Source organism: Filicampus tigris, chromosome 4 (genome assembly GCF_054856515.1).
Source record: "Filicampus tigris isolate MCC_2025a chromosome 4, RoL_Ftig_1.0, whole genome shotgun sequence".
Classification (NCBI taxonomy): domain Eukaryota; kingdom Metazoa; phylum Chordata; class Actinopteri; order Syngnathiformes; family Syngnathidae; genus Filicampus; species Filicampus tigris.
The window spans coordinates 29,840,049-29,857,621 of NC_141220.1; the positions used below are offsets into that span (position 1 = coordinate 29,840,049).

At 51.1% G+C, this 17,573-nt stretch overlaps 2 protein-coding genes across 4 annotated transcripts in view; one reads left to right on the forward strand and one right to left on the reverse strand.

Moving 5' to 3' along the window:
* LOC147149419 (filamin-C-like) overlaps positions 1-3,827 on the forward strand; it is a 38,990-nt gene extending 35,163 nt beyond the window's left edge. For all 3 annotated transcript variants that reach the window (XM_086028488.1, XM_086028489.1, XM_086028490.1), the window contains 4 exons: positions 190-366; positions 429-647; positions 1,855-2,079; positions 3,210-3,827. In XM_086028488.1, coding sequence (XP_085884614.1) covers positions 190-366; positions 429-647; positions 1,855-2,079; positions 3,210-3,397 — 809 coding nt within the window. In that variant the 3' untranslated portion in view covers positions 3,398-3,827. The remainder of the gene's footprint in view (positions 1-189; positions 367-428; positions 648-1,854; positions 2,080-3,209) is intronic.
* Positions 3,828-16,921: 13,094 nt separating this feature from the next.
* LOC147149420 (uncharacterized) overlaps positions 16,922-17,573 on the reverse strand; it is a 64,367-nt gene continuing 63,715 nt past the window's right edge. The window contains exon 6 of the mRNA XM_086028512.1: positions 16,922-17,060. The gene's annotated coding sequence lies outside the window, so the exon portion shown is untranslated. The remainder of the gene's footprint in view (positions 17,061-17,573) is intronic.

A 17,573-nucleotide genomic window follows, 5' to 3' on the forward strand; every position in this document is an offset into this window, starting at 1 on the left:
CCAAAATGTTCAACTAAAGCACATTCAAAGAAAGTCTATTAGCTTAATGCTAACATACAATGTGAAACGCCATAGACAAGCTAACTGAAATTAGCGTCGCTATGACTCATTCTAAGCCGTCAAACAACTGCTACTTCAATTATACTCACAGACAGCCAGTGAACGGATTGCGTGCGGTGCTTCTTTCAGACAAGACCGCCGTGCGCTTCATTCCCCGCGAGAACGGCGTTCACTCCATCGACGTCAAGTTCAACGGCTGCCACATTCCCGGAAGCCCCTTCAACGTGCGGGTGGGAGACCCCGGACTGATCGGAGATCCGGGCATGGTCACGGCGCACGGCCCCGGACTGCTGGGCGGAAACACAGGTGGACGCGCCGTCGGCGGAATGTTTTCAACCACGGCGGCCAACTTTGGTTTCTTCCCGTAGGCGTGCCCTCCGACTTTGTGGTCAACACCTGCAACGCCGGGCCGGGGACGCTGGCGGTGAACATCGACGGGCCGTCCAAGGTCAAGATGGACTGCTGCGAGTGCCCCGAAGGCTACAAAGTCACCTACATCCCCATGGCGCCCGGCAACTATCTCATCGCCATCAAGTACGGCGGCCCGCAGCACATCGTCGGAAGCCCCTTCAAAGCCAGAGTCACGGGTAACCAAATACTTTGGAGATGCAAAATCCCAATTGGACAAGGACAAGGTTGTCTATTTACGAGAAGCAGCCATCGGCGTTTGAGATGAAACAAAAAGTCATATCGCAGTTCCTATTCGGAAAGTATTGGTGAAAGTTGGACATTCTGGGCAAAGAGTCCTTGATTTGACATAAACGTGTAACGAAATGCGTGGAGGAGGACCCGAGAGCAGAAGGTGAAAATTAAGCGCAAGACAAGGTATTTAATTGAAAGACAACAAAAAGGCCTCAAGGCAATGGAATAATTCCAAAAGAAGACGGATCAAAAAGAAACTTAAACAAACACTAGGACAGGACTTGGCTTAGCAGACTGACGACCGTTGACAAACGACAACGGACCAACCAGGACGGAAAGAAAGCGGGCAACTAAATACGGACGAGTTGACGATACGACGAGGAACGCCTGGACAAGACGCAGAGGGTAGAGCGAGCCGATCGGCTTACGCCAGGGACCGCGACCACAAGCGCAGGGGACCTCAATAACCTAACGAGAGACGGACAAAGGAACGCGAGGAAAAACATGGAACTCAAGTCAAAAACCAATCTCAAAAGACAGACGAGGACAAAAAGTTTTCAAGCACTTGAGGTCGAAGTTGTACAATTATAACTGCGCACTTCTGACATAAAGCGTCATCATTTTACAAGAGTAAAGACATGCGTCTCCGAGATCTAATCTTACGAGAAAAAAAGGCCTTTTTTTAGACTCAAGTCAAACATTTTACAAGACTAATGTGGTATATTTTTTAGACCACAATGTGCGTATTGGCAAAATGAAAATCATAGTCAAATTGCATCTTTACAGACTGTTATTATAAAAACTGGTATATTTTGAGAATAAAAGATCAAAGAAAACAAAAAGACATTTTTCTTGTATTGACTCGGACTTTGAAGATTTCTTTCTTTGAATGGATTTGCTTACAATAAACTAACGACTTGGGCAGTTCTGCTAAAAAATATTCCCTTAAAGTAGAGGATTTTTTTTCTCTGGATTTGTGCAAGATTTCGCCTTAAATCGCGTAGTCCAATTGCCGCCCCTACTACGCCCTTGAATTTCTACATTTTGGGAGTTGGATTAAAACCAACAAAAAGAAGAATGGCAAGAGCTCCCAACTAGCAGGCGCGCTGACCTTTGACCCTTTTGATGAGCCGCCTTCTGTCTGTCTTGCAGGCGCTCGCCTGTCGGGCGGGCACAGCCTCCACGAGACCTCGTCGGTCCTGGTGGAGACGGTGACCAAATCGTCCAAAGTGGGCGGGGCCGCCTTCAGCGCCTCGGCTTCGGCCGCCTCGTCTAAGCTGACGTCGGACGCCAGCAAGGTGCTGTGCCGCGGGATGGGCCTGACCAAGGCCGCCGTGGGACAGAAAAACAATTTCACAGTCGACTGCGGCAAAGCAGGTGAGGCGCTCGCCCGCGCATCGCCCGCGCATCGCCCGCGCATCACCCGCGCATCACCCGCGCATCACCCGCGCATCACCCGCTACTCGCGCGTCAACGAGTCCGCATTCCGGGAGCCGCTCGTGTGTGAGCGTGTGTGGTTTTTTTTTTGGTTTGTTTTTTATTGCTGGCTTCCCGAGCCAAGCGAGGCCATGAACGCGGCACGGCGCCGCGGCAGATGATCAAGCTCACGGGGCCTCATTCACCGACACGTTGAGCAAATTTGCTCTTTAGGAGGAGTCGGCGGCTTCATTTTTGTCGCCGCCTGTCCTTGAACATCCTTTTCCTCCTTAATTGCGTCACATTAGCCTCCCGTTTTCCTTCCAAGCACATTTGAGGGGAGCACTTTCAAACGTCGCGTCTGATCTGCGACGGCGAGGCGGCGCGCTACATTCCGGAAACATCAACACAAATTCGTCGAAGGGGAAGTCGAGCCCAAAATGCTCCGTGCGCCTCCACTAGTCAAAAGACGGCGTTCTTTTGCCAAGCGGCAAAACGCACCCGTTTTTCACCATCTCGGTCGGGGTGGCCGTGTTGTCACTTTCTGTCGACTAAAAATGACGCGAGAGTTGCTTCGGGCTCAGCTAAAGACCACGGATCACGGTTCACCTGTTTTCTGAAGCCGAGCCAGGATTGGTCATTCTCCGAGCCCTAAGCAACTGTGACGTCGCTTTCAATCACTTCGGCCGTTTTGTCACTTCTGTTGACTGAAATATTGGAGATATTTTTGCTACGATGTTTTTCGGGTCGACTTTCCCTTGAAGAAGAAACTCGACATTTGCAGGTCAATCCGTTTCATTTGTACATAAACGCACATTTTCAGCCAGGGGTGCCCTCCCCTTTGCGTAAGCGGGTTCCGCTTTGCAGCAGGCGCATCAGGCGGAGATTTTGCTTTTTCCTTTTTTTTTTTTTTCCGACCGGAGTTCTTCAAGTTGTCTGATTAATGGTCGCAGCCCTGGCGTCGTCATGTGCGGTTTGTGGACAAAAGCAAGGTGCCTGATTTGACCGGCCCCCCCAAAATCAATTTTCCGGACATTCGTACTTGACGGCAAACGTGGAAGGTGCCGACTGTCTGGCGTTTTTGTGCGCAGGCAGCAACATGCTGATGGTGGGCGTGCACGGCCCCCACGCTCCGTGCGAGGAGGTCTACGTCAAGCACATGGGCAACAAGCTCTACAACGTCACCTACACCGTCAAGGACAAGGGCAGCTACACCGTCATCGTCAAATGGGGAGACGACAACGTCCCCGGCAGCCCCTACAAAGTGGCCGCGCCCTAAAAAGCTCAGCCCGGCCGGCCCAGCAGATGTCTTTCTCGGCAGCAAGCGCCCTCGCCTCTCTGCATCATTTTGCTGGCCTCCACTTTGGCCTCATAACAAGTGACTGCACTAAAGCTAAAGGCGCTTTGGGTGAGCGGCCACGCGTGTGTGTGTGCGCCTAATCCCAGACACTGCGTTGACAAAGAAGCATGGGACTGTCAAGGCAACAAAGTGTGCTTTACGATTGCGAGTGACGTTTGTTTGCCAAGTTCCCCTTTTGCCCTCCGCTCAATATGTGACTGTGGAGAGCCACCGGCCGATGTCATCGCAGCAGTCTTCAAGTGTGGCACACGGCGGGTTTTCTATCATGTCCAAAAAAAAATGGTTGCCTTTTCTTTTGTTATATTAACCTATTTTTGCAGACCTAATAAAGATTTCAACGATAAGCGTAGCCGGTGCCTACGATATTTGATTGCAAAGCGTGTTGACTCACAGCTCAGTCAGATCTGCTGTTGGGTCTTGGTTTGAGTTACTAGCAGCGAAGCCAATTACGCCAGGAATGTGCTACTCCAACCCCCTGCAATGGACCAGGGCAAAAAAAAAAAAAAAAAAAAAGACAGTTGGACGGAGCGTGGATATTTTCTGAGGCTGACTCGCCACCCTACACGGATTGCATATGGCAAGTCGCAAAGGTGCATTTTGGTGACAGAGACTGTGACAAGTGCATGTGTGATTATGAAAACAATCCAGTATTGTTGTAAAACAAGTTCAGTCGCTTTTGAGCGCATCGCTCGGTGAGCGGCAGGCGCGAGGCCTAGATGGACCAATCCGACGTGGGCCAACCGTGAGCGACGCTTCACCGCGGTGGCGTCAGCGCGGCGCGCTGGAAAAATACCACAGACAGCATTCAGTAGCTTCTACGCATGCGGGGAGATGTACAGTCAGAGTTAAACATTAAAAAAAAAAAAAAAGCATGCGTCCGAAAATACAATCCGACAAATCGGCCGCACGTTGGACTACCAACGGGCAACACAAACAACAATTAAACGATAACGATAAACAGAATTGACTGTGTACAGAAGACCTGTGTTTTTCAGCAGGCGAATGTTGCGGCTGCTATTTCTATGGGTCCTCGGTAGCTTGAATGACGTCACAGCGAGCGGGAAAGAGAGCGAGAACTTGCGATACTGAAAGTGCCACGCTTATTGACGTTCCATAATTGGCGGGATTTCACGTGCTGCATAAGACACACAAGTTATCTTTGTGTGCGCGCGATCGTTCGGTTGGCCGAATGAAGTCCGTGTCAGACCGAGCCGTTATGTGCAAAGTGAGCGCGCTATGCTAGCTTTGGTGCTACGTGAGCTTTGCGAATGCTGTGATTTCGTGCTCACGGGTATGTTTGCCCTTTCATGGGCCTTCTGTTGCCTAACAAAGCAAATGTGTTACTTTTAAAAGAAATGATACTTTTAAAGAGGTACTTTTTCAAGGTACGTGCAGCAACGCCGATTACTACTTGAATGCGTGCGGCGATTTCCGAGTATCGTCTTTCTCCCGCAGGCTGCTGACTGAATGAATTCTAACTAGAGTTGGGCGTTCCGATTGGATCTGTTTTTGTGATATGAACCTGTTTTGGCAGGCCAGTGAAAAGCTTTGATCATTTTGCCCATGCAAAATGTATTTCATTGCTGCGAACCCGCAAATCGGCCCCGTTTGGTGTTTCGAACGCGTGCAATGATTTATGAGGCCCGCGTCGCCCCAACCCCCCCCCAACCCCCGTGGGCTGCTGACTGGCAATTTTCTCCCAATAACGGAGCTCTCCGCTGAGAGTCGGAGCCCTTTCCAAACGCTTGGGCCGGCCCCCCGCGTCTCCACACGGCAACGTGACGGGAAGGCAGCATGAGCGGCGCATTATGCCTTCTCATTTGCATGTTGTACTTGTGGAAAGGCAATCACAAGATGGCAGCATCGTCAAGCTGTCCTCATATCTCCAGAGCGGATCCGAACCTTTATTGTTCCCCAATGAAGATGAACTACATCCCCTTTAGACGCGGGAGCCTGCCGAGCGGAAAGAAAACAGAGCAGTCACCTTCTATTGTGCGCATAATTAATCCTGTTGGCTGTGCAATGGCTCTGGAGGTTGTTTCCAACTGTTGCATCCTCAAGGGGGGGGGAGGGCAAAGAAGAAGGGCGCTTCGGTCGTCAGCCGTGTCTGCGCCCCCTTCCAAACGCTCACTCGGGCGGACTCCGGTCCGGCCGACTGGCGCGCTAATCTGCACTTGAGTCCAAGCGCACATTCTCGCGTCATCGCATTCTCTGCTCAAAGTTAAATGAGGCTTCGAATGGGGAAAACAAATCAAAAGATGGTGGGCGTGTCCACGGAATGTGCTGAGACCGCGCCCCTCTCAACTGTCAATCAAATAGCAGTACGACAGTAGGACTTGGAAGACTTTGTCTTTACGGCCGCACGTAAGTCGGAACAGCGCAAACGCTCTGGACACTGCGCCCCGAGTGCTGTGACGTATCTGCGGTCAAATCTCCGAAGGCATCATGCCCAGCGCCGTTGTTTTGAAGCCCTGCGACAATTTCTAGCACTCGTCAAGGTTTTGGGGTGTTTTGGGGGCTTCTTTTTACGAGTGCTGTGGTGGCGCCTATTTGTGAAGAGAGGCGGGAGGGAGGCACATGGAGTGCGGGGAGCTCTCGCCGCCTACCGTGTGCCCACCCAGAAATACGCTGCGAGTCCGCTTTGATGAGCGTCTCAAGCAGTGGCTTGTTAACACACGCGCAGCGACCAATTTGCTCAGACAGCGCCGAGGTCTGCTCTCTGCATTTTTTTTGCCCGCGCCGATGCAATAATGCAGCCGTCAACCGCACAAGGCTGCCATTTCTTCAACTGGAACTCTCAGCCTCAATTTTGGCAGCTTTCGATGTGGCGTTATTGTTACTCTGTTTGATCGGACGAACCATGTTCCCGGCCTTTCCACTTTTCCCGCGCCCGTGTGAATATTATTCTCGTGCTGCCGTTTATTGTCTTAAAAAACATCAACGTTTATGAGTCCTTATTCCTTGCGCCGGGGTTTCCATAGCAACCACTTATCCGCGGCGAGACAAAGTTTGGAGAAAAAGTCACCACGGTCAAGAAAAAAAACCGTACATACGTTATACAGTAGAGGAAGCATTCCATCCCTTTCCAAAGGTCGACACGGCCGATTTGAAGGATGAGCGGCAGCGAGCCCGAGCAAGAGCAGCCCGGCAGGACGGCGACACAGTTGAAGGTATTATTAGCTGAGAGTCAAACATTGGCTGTGATGGAAGGGACAACTCGTCAGAAGCGCCACCGCCACCCACAGCCGTCTGCCGCCTCAGAGGGGGAAGGACGGGACTCGGCGGACCCGGGAGAGGAGCCGCAGTACGTCCTTTGCATTCAAAGAGACTCAGAACGGGCTTCTAATGAATCAAATACCTTGAATAGCTACTCCGACAGCGAGTAATCATCATTTGAGGCCATGACGTCTTTGCCAAAGCACAAAATGGGACGGTCGAAATCAAATCCTTCATGTCAAGGGGCTCGGCGTGGCGTAATGTTGCAAAACTGCCCCCGATCGCCACCAAAATTCGCATCTCCGCTCGTGCCCATCTCTGAAAATATGAAAGCAAACGCAGCGCATTTTGGTGGTGATCGGTCGCGGTTCGCCAGCATTGAGCCGCATTCAGGTTTTGTCACATGCACGTTCAACGTTTTACACCGGCTCGTCAAAGAAGAAGGACGGCTCGAGTAGAGCTAAGTGCTTTTTGGAATGCGGGTAGTCCCGGTGTTAGGCAAAGGAGCCGTCCCGGTTCCTTTCGAGGCGATTACGGAGTTAGTCGGTTAGCAACGGGCTCGACTATAGCGCGGACCCTGCACCGGAAGCTTCGTTGCCCTGTGACATCGAACGCGCAAGTGCCGCCTGCGGATCATCCGTTTTTCACAATACTCTCCTGACTTGGGCTTTTCAAGAAAATGTTCTCTAAATTATATTACAGTTGACATCATCCCACTCTCTCTCTTTGAAATCAACGACGCTTTGCTCAAATAACATACAAGGCATTCCGAGTTTAAACTGAAATATTGTCTTCTGTTTGTGTTGTGAAATTGCCCCACTGAAAATGTTTCGAGTAAAGAAAATCTTGCTTGCTGCCGTACACAATGCCAACAGAAGACATAAAAACAGTTGACTATGTAGAAAAGCAAACCAACTGATCATTCAAGATATTGCCGAATCTTTGTTGCTTAGGAGCCCCGCTTCCAAGTCGCTGGGATGAAGCTGCAAGACAAAGAAGCTCCTCAAAATGATGAGTTTGCGCCCATCTGATGATATTGTTGTGGATTCCGATTTGGGGGCTTTAGCTCACGATGTTCACCCGAAAACCGCCGTTGAGTTACTGTCCTGTCCAACGGGAAAATCCACAAGGCACCCAACCCGCAATAAGTGAACGGTGATATGTCGAGGGATGACGTCGCGGCAAAAAAGAAGACACTGCATAGAACCTCAAAAGAAACAAACAAAGACAGAGCAAGATCCAAATTCCGAGAGTCACGTGCTGCCTCTCGAATGCCTCTGTCAGATTGGGCGGCCAGACTTCTGACGTGCGGTCGTGACGCAAGCGTGGCAATGGCCGGCGCCCAGGCCATCCTTCGCCAGGGAGAGCAGCCTATAATTAGGTGCTCATTTTCTCGGGGGGCGGGGCATCGGCAGGCAGGATGAGTATTTCCACCACCGGGCGAAACGACGCCCACGGCGGACCGCAAGGTGTTGCCGCGGCTCGCCGCCCGCCCGCCGAGTCAATTCAAAGGCAGCGCCAGGGTGGGTGGGGTCTGCAAATGGGAGCAAAGACGGTGTGCGCGGGAGGAAGATGGATTAGAGAGAGAATGGAATTATAAGAAACCAGACGGAAGAATGCGGAGCTCAAGCGAGGAAAAAAAACACGGCCAGCGCGTTTGAAGTCGTGATTGCTCCCCTTGCTAGACGAGCATGCGAATGCGCCGCGCGGTGTCACTTTCAGCGCAATCGCACACACGTGTTGGTGCAAAAGGTGAGGGCGTTCTTAATGCGGCACCACGGGAGCGGTCGCGTGCAATGCGGCTTGCCTGCCGCGCTCGCTAACATCTCTGTCATCCGCTAAACACAAATGAGGAGGATGGCCAGTGTGGGGGGATCCGGGGCTCCTCGAACGTTTGAAGTCGGAGGGGCAAAATTTTGGTCCTCCCTTTCTCTCGCTCTCAACACATTTCCATTTTTCCAACCTCTCTCTCACTGGCTCTGCCAATTCCAATGCCACGACTCCATTCCCCAAAAGGTTGGGAAGTGTTTCTTCAGTAGAAAATAGCACCCTAGAAACGTGCATGTTATGAAAAGATATAAGGGCATCATTGAATAGAATGGAAAGAAATTCAACTGTTTTTGCCACTTTTTGCTTCGTATAAATGAACATTTTGCTTGTGTGGCCACCGGGGGCGGTATAATACAGACATAGGAATATACATGGGGACGTCTCAGCTCCTCGTTAAGCCGCAGTAGAAGTCGTTCTTTGCAGAGGATAAAGAATATGTGCCTGTGATGGTTGTTGTATTATCCGTCTCTGTGTTTTGCTCCAGCGTTTGTGTTCAAATCTCAAGGCCCATCAGATTAACTTTGAAATGTTCAGCACATTCAGGCCTTTCCCGCATTGCCCGGATGACACTTTTTTCACAATACAATTCCCAAAGTCAAGCTAGAAACGTTCACATTCGCATCCTCCTTCCCCATTTTTCAACCGATTCAAACCACTTGAAAGGATTCCGCGGATCCAAGACATCGGTGGAGCGATTTTGCACAATCCAATCCTTTTCTCATTTTCCCAGTTGAAATGCTCAAATTCCGGGACGTTTCATATATCGGACGGCGCCCAACCGAGCGTCACATCGTGCATCTCGTCGCCGTCTTGCGAAAAACACTTATGTCCAATTTTGTCATTTTTTAAAAGGTTCACGTTAATGGGATGTCTGCCGTAAAAAAAAAAAAAAAAATGGACACACAAGTGTTTTTCACAAGACAGCGTCGATTTGAAGATATTCGCACAGCATTCCGATGCAGCGTCAGCTCTTCAGCATTCAGTCGGCCTTCCGACAAAAATTGCCTTCTCCGGCTTCCATTATCCGGACGCTCTGCGTCTTGCCTTCCTCCACCTCGCGTTGCTCTGACCTTTATTTGTCAGCGCGGCGGCGGCGGCGGCTCTCCTCAGCTTCAAATGGAAATCCCGAAAGAGAGTTTTACAAGATGCTGACCTCTCTCAAAGATGGCAGAGAGAGAAAAGCTCCCGTTGCCGACCGCGCCGCAAAACAAACAGCTCCGGCAATGTTTGCACAAGCAAATGGCTGCCCGGCTGGACTCGTGAACCGACGTGCTCAAAGAGCGGAAGGAGGGTGCCGTGTGGGGGCGGGGGGCTGCCGCGGGGGCGGAATTCATCCGCTCGGGCTGCATCGGCGCCCCCGGGCCGTCGATGTAATGGCTTCATGCATAGTTGATACGGCGCATAATCAAGCAAATACGCCAGCTTTTCCCTGCGTTGAGGTCCGCGCCTGCGCTCGCATTCACAGGCCAGCCGTCTTTGCGGGGACCGGCGCTCCCCGTCGGCGCCCGGCGCGGCGCGGCACAGCGCGGCGCGGCACAGCGCGGCGCGGCGCGGCGCGGCGCTCGTCCCTCCCCGGCGCCGTACACGCGGGGCCGATGAAAGGTGGGGTCGCGCCGTGTTTTATTCATACGGAACAAATGTGAAATATTCATAACACGGCGCCGTTGCGAATGACTCCCACCAGGGGCGTGTGGCTGGGCTCGCTCGCGTGCTCAGAAAGAACATCGGGCAAACCACGACCGGTCGGTGACCGGCGCTGGAAGAAAGGAAAACGATGCAGATGCGGGCGATTGCGCCAGAACGCTCCGGGCATCAAGCGCGGAGCCCGTCCCGCCGACGTTCCACGGACAAAAGTCACGGGACACACCTCCTCAGCCATTAACAATTCAACAAGGGCCCAGACCTGCCCATGCCTGGGTCACCTTCCGCCCTGCCCAATCTGAATTCCTCATCTCGCAAAGACATTCGCTGCTTCCGACTTTGAGGGGAAAACTTTTGGCCAAGTGCCCAGGAAAGAACGCCAACACTCTGCAGTTCCGCAGCGGTGAACAAAGGAACGAAGGAACGAACGGACGAACGAACGATCCATCGCTTACAGCAGCTTGGAAGACTTGCATTCAGAGTTAGGCAAAGACTTGAGACCTAGCCACCATTCGCCCTGGTCCAACTTGCTCGAAATATGCCACGAACTAAACTCGCATCCCAAAACACACTGAACTCCTCTCACAACATGATGTTCATTCAGGACTGCATTTTGCAAGACGGGCACACGTGCGCTCGGCGGAAAAATGGCAGCGTCTTCATTTTGGTGCCAGGGCAAGTCTCATTTACACGGGGAAAAAAAATCGGGGTTGAATTTACTTATTCTGTCAAGCGGTTGCACGCAATAAAATCATCTGTATCCAGATACATGTTGAAAGTCGATGTATAGTCTGCTGAAAAAATGGATCTGATTGATTTTATTTTGTGCAACCACAGAAATAGTGCAACAACAAAATTGAGTAGATAACGCAGGGCATTTTTTTCAGCGTACCGTGTTTGGAAATTTGGCAGACCGCGCCGCACCTTCTTCTGCGTTCCGGCAGACCAAGGGTGTCTCTGTGACATGCACCTGACAATTTGGAGACAGAAAGTCAACTAGACTTCAGACCAGGTGAAAGCAGGTCTAAGTTGTGACGCAGGTGGTGTAACACGATTTGATTTCAGATTCTGCACTTGGCTGATGTGGGTGTCATCGTTTATCCATTCCTAATACATCAGCGTGCATCAATCCCTCGGAATCCTCTTCATTATATCTATGTTTTTTATAAGGCGAAGCGAGGACAACTTCCAGTCGTCCGCAAGTGGAGATCTTCTTGCGCTTTCTTCTAAACATACTTTGCGCACACCGATCTCCTGCACAGACTACAGCCAGTCCGTTTTGCATGCCTCACCTGCGCTGAATTCCAAGAGAATGAGGAGAACGGCTTGGATTGTACACTCCCACAACAGTGCAAGCGCCCATCCCTAACTGCGCCTGTCTGCTCCAAAGGAAAGAAGAGTCCACCCGTGCACGCAGTTTGACTGCACTTGCGCTGGCCACCGTAAGGCGGCCCTCAAAGTTTGCCTTGCAGTCCGATATACTTCCTTGACAACAACTGCAATCAAGACAAAGCTTGGCACACACCTAAGATGTTGAATATTTTCAGTGCCTTTAAGATGGTTGAGAGACCGTTCCATTCTCCATGTCTTTATCATTATTCATGAGTCATTTGGCATGCCTGCTTAGCTTTGCTTGGCTCTGACTTTGGTTGTAAAGGCTCGCACGCAAATGCACACACGCACGCGCAGCCCCGCGGACGAGCTTGAGCAGTCGTTCGCACGTCCAGACCGACATTGGTGAGGAGCAGCGCCAAGGAAATGACTGACTGGCAAGGCGAGGCCGGCCCGTTGCGAGCGGCGGGTACGCGACGGGGGCCAAAGTCCCCGTGTCGCCGTCTCTAATTAGAGGCAATCCCTCTGCCCCCGGCGGCAGAGGCGGCTAATGGACGGGCCTCCCGCCGAGCGCCCGTCCTTCATGTGCGGCGCCGGCGCCGGCGCACGCTGAGGCTGGACTGCAAAAATCACACAACTTGCTTGTCCTTTTTCATGCAGGGGCGGGGCTCGTCAAGGAGAGCCGCCGGCCCAGATGGACTGGGTCGGACCGGCGCCGTGTCGGCGTGGACCATCCAGCTCATGCTAATAGCACTGCATTGTACAAAAAAAAAAAATATATATATATATATATATTTAAAACCACAATCAAAAACAAGCAACACACATTGGCCGGTCAGAAACGAAATGAAACGAAATTTTCCTCCATGTGAACCGCGGCCGACCACAATTCCCCCCCGTCGACTTCAACGCCGCCAACACGACGAAGGGACCCGGCGGCCACGGGCCGCCCGCGCTCCAACCGATGGGAGGAAAGATGCCAACCGTCTGGCGCGTGAAGGACAACGGCCGGCCGATCAGAGGAAAGCCTTTGGACATCATGAGAAAAGCTGCGCGCTTGAGTGCTTTTGCGTGCGGATTAAAGGCCGCAAACGGCGGCGTGGGCCCTCCAAAGCAAAGCAGTGAAAAGGCGGCTGAAAAGGCGGCTGAAAAGGCGCCACGCGGGCGGTGGCAACACAACTGACGGCCAGACTCTCGCACACTCATTCAAGCGCAGCAGGCCTATTCTGTCAGGCTGTCATGAGTGGCAGGCACATTGGTCCCTGAACCCAGCCCCCCCATGTCAGTCATTGGGCCACGCCCTTATCCAACACATAAATACGACAGTGAACGCTTTACTTTAGCCAAGCAGTTGATTCCTTTACATTCTCTCGCCTTGCGTTTTTGTACAACGCCAAGCTATGTGTCTTGCTTAAAAAAAAAAAAAAACGAGTGTGTGCGCGTTGTTTTTTTTTTGGGGTGGGTCGGATTTCATTTCATTTGACTTTCAAACTTGTTCATGGAGCAAATTGAGCTGCTAGGTCGTGACTGCGCAGGTTGCTTTTTGGGCTCCGATTGTAGGTGAGGAACGAGCCGGTCGCAATTACCCGCGCCGATTTGCTCAACCGGCCCAAAACAAGGTTGGCGCGGTCCCGTTGGGCTAAGGGCGCTTTGAAAAGTCTGCAACAGCCTGCCCCACCGACGGGGGAATTACTGCTAGGGGGCTCTAGCCTGTCATTTCTCACACCACTGAAGCGTGTCCTGTGCCACGCCGGCTGCTTGCAAATGGGAGCCCAACTTCATTCACTCTAAAAACCATCGGGCTCAAAACAACACCATTTGGGGTCAAAAGTGGACCCATCCACTACTTGGGTCAATTGGACCTGATTTTTCTGCCAAAACAAGCCCCAAAAAGGGGCTGCCTTGTTTTATACAAAAACAAGCCCCAAAAAGAAGCAACGCATAAGGTGGGTCAAATTGAGCCGATTAGTGGATGGGTCCATTTTCAACCGCAAATGGTATCATTTTGAACCCAACCGTTGGTAGATCCCTGTCGTCGACTCGCTTTTCAAGCAAAAGACTATCCGGGCTGGGGGCGGGGCATCCCTGGGGAATCCGCCAGGTTTTGGTTCGCTTTTTCCACCGCCGCCACTTGTCGGCAAGGAATCTTTTCTCACGATTGTGCACAGGTGGTCGCATCCGCGCGCCACCTGCTCCAAATGGCCGGGCAGGAAGACGCCTCATTTGATTCTCACTGCAGATGGGCCGTCTGTTGACATTTCCATAATGGAATTCAGAGCACAGGCGAAAGAAATTTCACTAATTCATGACAGCAGCGAGCCCTGCTGAATATGCGCGCGTGCGTGCGTGCGTCCCTCGAGCGCCGGAGGGGCAAAGTGTTCCCAAATATTTGAGCGGATCGATGGTTTGTAGCCAAAACAAGAGCTCGGCTTCACCGTTGGACTCGGACATGCTGGCGCTGAGCAGCGCGGGGGACATTTGTAAGGCCGCCATGGAGGAAAATCTCAACACGGACGGCTTATCCTCCCGATCCGACGGGTGACATCTACTGCTCCATTTCGCCGAGCCAGCGGCCAAAACTCAAAGCGCCTGCATGCAACTGACCATTTGCATTGGCTCCGCTGAATTTCAAATTGGGAAGCGTTTCTAAGAAAGATGGCTACGCACATAAGCCGAGCGGTCCAAATGTTCGACTTTGCGTCAACGTCGAAAGCTTGCAGCCGACTAATGACTAATCAAGTGTTTTGGGCATCTGCTCTTCCAAATGGCCATTTTTTTTCTTTTTTTCTCGGCTTTGTTCGGACTTGCCCGTCCGCTGCTGTCACCGGACGATGACGCTCAATCGGAGCGGCGAAATGTCCGGCCAACAAGGCCACGCATGCAATAGAAGTCAAATGCAAGGAAAGCAGAGAAACGCCTGGCTACGATGCCCATTTTTAACATGCGACGCTAAGGAACACAAGATGAGAGAAAAATGCAACTGCGTTACGCACGATGGTAATTGTAGTCCAAATCGTTTCTTTTTGATTGTTTCCACGCCGCGCCGTCAAAATATGCGGCTTCATGCGAAAATCGCTCACAACATCATAAAAAAGCCACTGATGCTCGACAGCATCAATTTCTTACACTGAACAAAAAAAGGTTGTTTAACTTGCTCCGTTTTATTCCAGATCATTTTTTGGAAGCAGATGTTTAGTCGACGTCAAAAATGTGCCTGGATCCAGATGATTTCATTTCGCGCAATCAAATGGAGTCCATTTTTTGTTCAGTATGGGTGCAAATACATTGTTTGGTTTTCCCATCCAAAGACTCACTCGCACTCATGGTTTTGCTCTGTCATAGTTTGAGGTGTCACAAAAGCAAAAGCAAAGTCACTGTTGTGCTTGGCATCATCTTGGCACCAAAGAAAAGATGTTTTCTCCGCCTTTTGGTCAGAAACTGGCCTTCTTGGGGTGAGCGGCTCGTGTTCTACTGCTGAATAGCAAGGAACGATAGAGAGCGGCTGGAGAGTGTCCGTTTCTTTTGCTCGGGCGCGTGCCAAGATCCCGTCCGGGAACACAACATTGAGCGGTGTGTCAAAAAGCTCCGAAAAATTGCTGCCAGTGGATGAGATGATCAAGAAAAAGAAAAAAAAAAGTCTTTCGATTTCTTTCTTTCACCGTTGCTTCCAAATGAATGTGACCCGATCCGAGGCTGGCCAGCCTCTGGCGGCGGATCGTGTTGCCGCACGGCGGTTGCCCCTTGAAGTCCATCCATTTATCAGTGCGGATCGACAGCAGGAAGGTGGCTCATTGTTGCATCAGCATGTCACGACTGGCGCGCGTCCATTAACGCCGCGCTCGCGAGGACACAGGCGCAGTGGCGCGGCGCACTCCGATGCGTCGCCATTGATTCACGCCGCATGCCTTGCTGACACTGGCTCTCCTCTCGGTGCACTTTCAGCCATCGTCAATGATGCGACGCTTACATTATTCGGCGCCCGGAAACAAGATGCCTCGTTATTAACATTCATTTTGCATTCGCATGTGCGTTGAGGCCGCATTAGTGCCACGCCGGCCCGCCTTCATTCTGTGCATTTAATCGAGCGCACTGTCTATAGTGTGTGCAGATTGGCCGCAGGCTTGGCAGGCACGAGGACGTCCCGCGACGTGTCATCAATGTGAAATATGCATTAGCTATCGTGCGGCGTTGCGTGTGTGTACGCGGCGCATTGCAGCCATCCTGACTGGCGGGCGGCTGGGAAGATAACGAGAGAAATGACGGAAAGGCGGCCTTATTGGGAGAAACTGGAGGGCGGGCAATGCAATAAGCGTGACTTCCATTGTTTGACGCTTGGATAGGACTCGGTGGTCGTTTCGCCACAGTTAGAAAGAGGGTGTGTACACTAATGCAAATAGATGATCTCAGGTGTTTTTTGGGACTTTTTTTCTTGACTGAGGTGTACCGCTTTTAGGTCACGTCGAAGGTGGGAGACGTTTGACAATGATTTATCTGCCTCTTTTGATTTCTTTCCATCACAAAAAGCTGGCATTTGAACGGGGGGGGGCGGTTGTTGCCGTTAGTCGCCCACAGTAGTTCAATTTAAAAAATGTAATCTAATATGTTGTATCCATTAGTAGAGATGTAACTCGCCATTAGAGATACAGTACTAGAAAGTACGGATTCACAGGCGCATCTCAATGCAGAATGTGCTAGGAATAATTCATTTATTTCAGTGGTTCCAAAAAAAACAAAAAAGAAAGTCAGATTTTTGATAGATTCAATAAACAGTTGCGATTGGCCTCTCGGGCACGCTGGCAGACAAAGTTCTGTCAGGTCTCAGACTGGATTGCGGTGTTCCCCTTGGGTCTATTTTAGGTCCGACACTTTTTCATTTGTAGATGCGACCGAAAGTCACAGTTATGATGATGCTCAACTTTACATTTCAGTTTCTCCTCTTTCTACTGGATGGCGAAGAATTTCCTTCAAGTCAAGCAGGAAAAAAAAAAGTTTTTTTTAACCATCGGTCCTGGAGCTCAGAGTGCAAAGCTTTCTTTTATTCTTTTACTCCCTCAGACAAAGTCAAACACGTCAGCGTTATTTTGAACTCTGAGTTGAATTTTATCACCCGGGTTAATCACATGGTGAAAAGGGGATTTTAACACCGCAAAACATCGGCAGAGTCCGCCTGTTTCTCGCTCTTGTGAAAACACAGAGGAGCTAATGCACACTGTTATCTCCTGCCGCATTGATTATTGCAACACTCTCCTTTCTGGCCTTCTTAAAAGAATGGGGAAAAAACCTCCTAGAAATTTACAATGACTGCAGAATTCAGGAGCCCGCCTGCTGACAAGGAGCAAAAAAAAGAGAGCGCGTATTTCACCAGTTTTCAAGCCTTGCATCGGCGCCCTGCGTGTTTCACAATCGACTTTTAAGGCCCTTTTATTCATTCATGAAAGACTCGATGGTCCTGGCCCCTCACGGATGGCCCTCATGGACCCTCGGGTGGTTAGGCGCCGACCTTCCGGTAATGCCCAGCCAGAGTCAAACCAAAGACCCTCGGCGAGACGCAGTTCCCGGGGGCCTGCCGGAGGAGGGCGGAGATTTTCAAAAAGGAGACCGAGAACCACCTTTTCGGTTTAGCCGCATATTCAGTCGGACTCAATTTGTTCACCGATCAGATCGCGTCAAACGCGTCAATATTTTTTCCACCCTCTGATTGGTTGGGGATGACAAAAGTTGCTGCAGCCAACAACAGCAAAACGCTACGGTCGGGTATCATTTGGGCTCGGGTCACCGAGGTGAGAATGGATCCGTGTTGCCGAAAGCGTGCGGTTCTTCTGCGGAACGACATCGGCATTGTCTGCTTTTGCAGCCGTAAGCACGTTGACTATTTTTGTGCCGTGTGGCGGAGATAAACTTAATGATCCGCATATTGGATACGGACAACACGGAGGACGGACGTACGGACGGACGTACGGACGGACGGACGGACGATGCTGCCGAGTCAATTATGTCCTCCGGTCAGGGAAAATCAAGTTAAAAGTAATCCCGCTATTGGATTTACCAGGAGGTCTAGAGCACAATTGGCAGCATT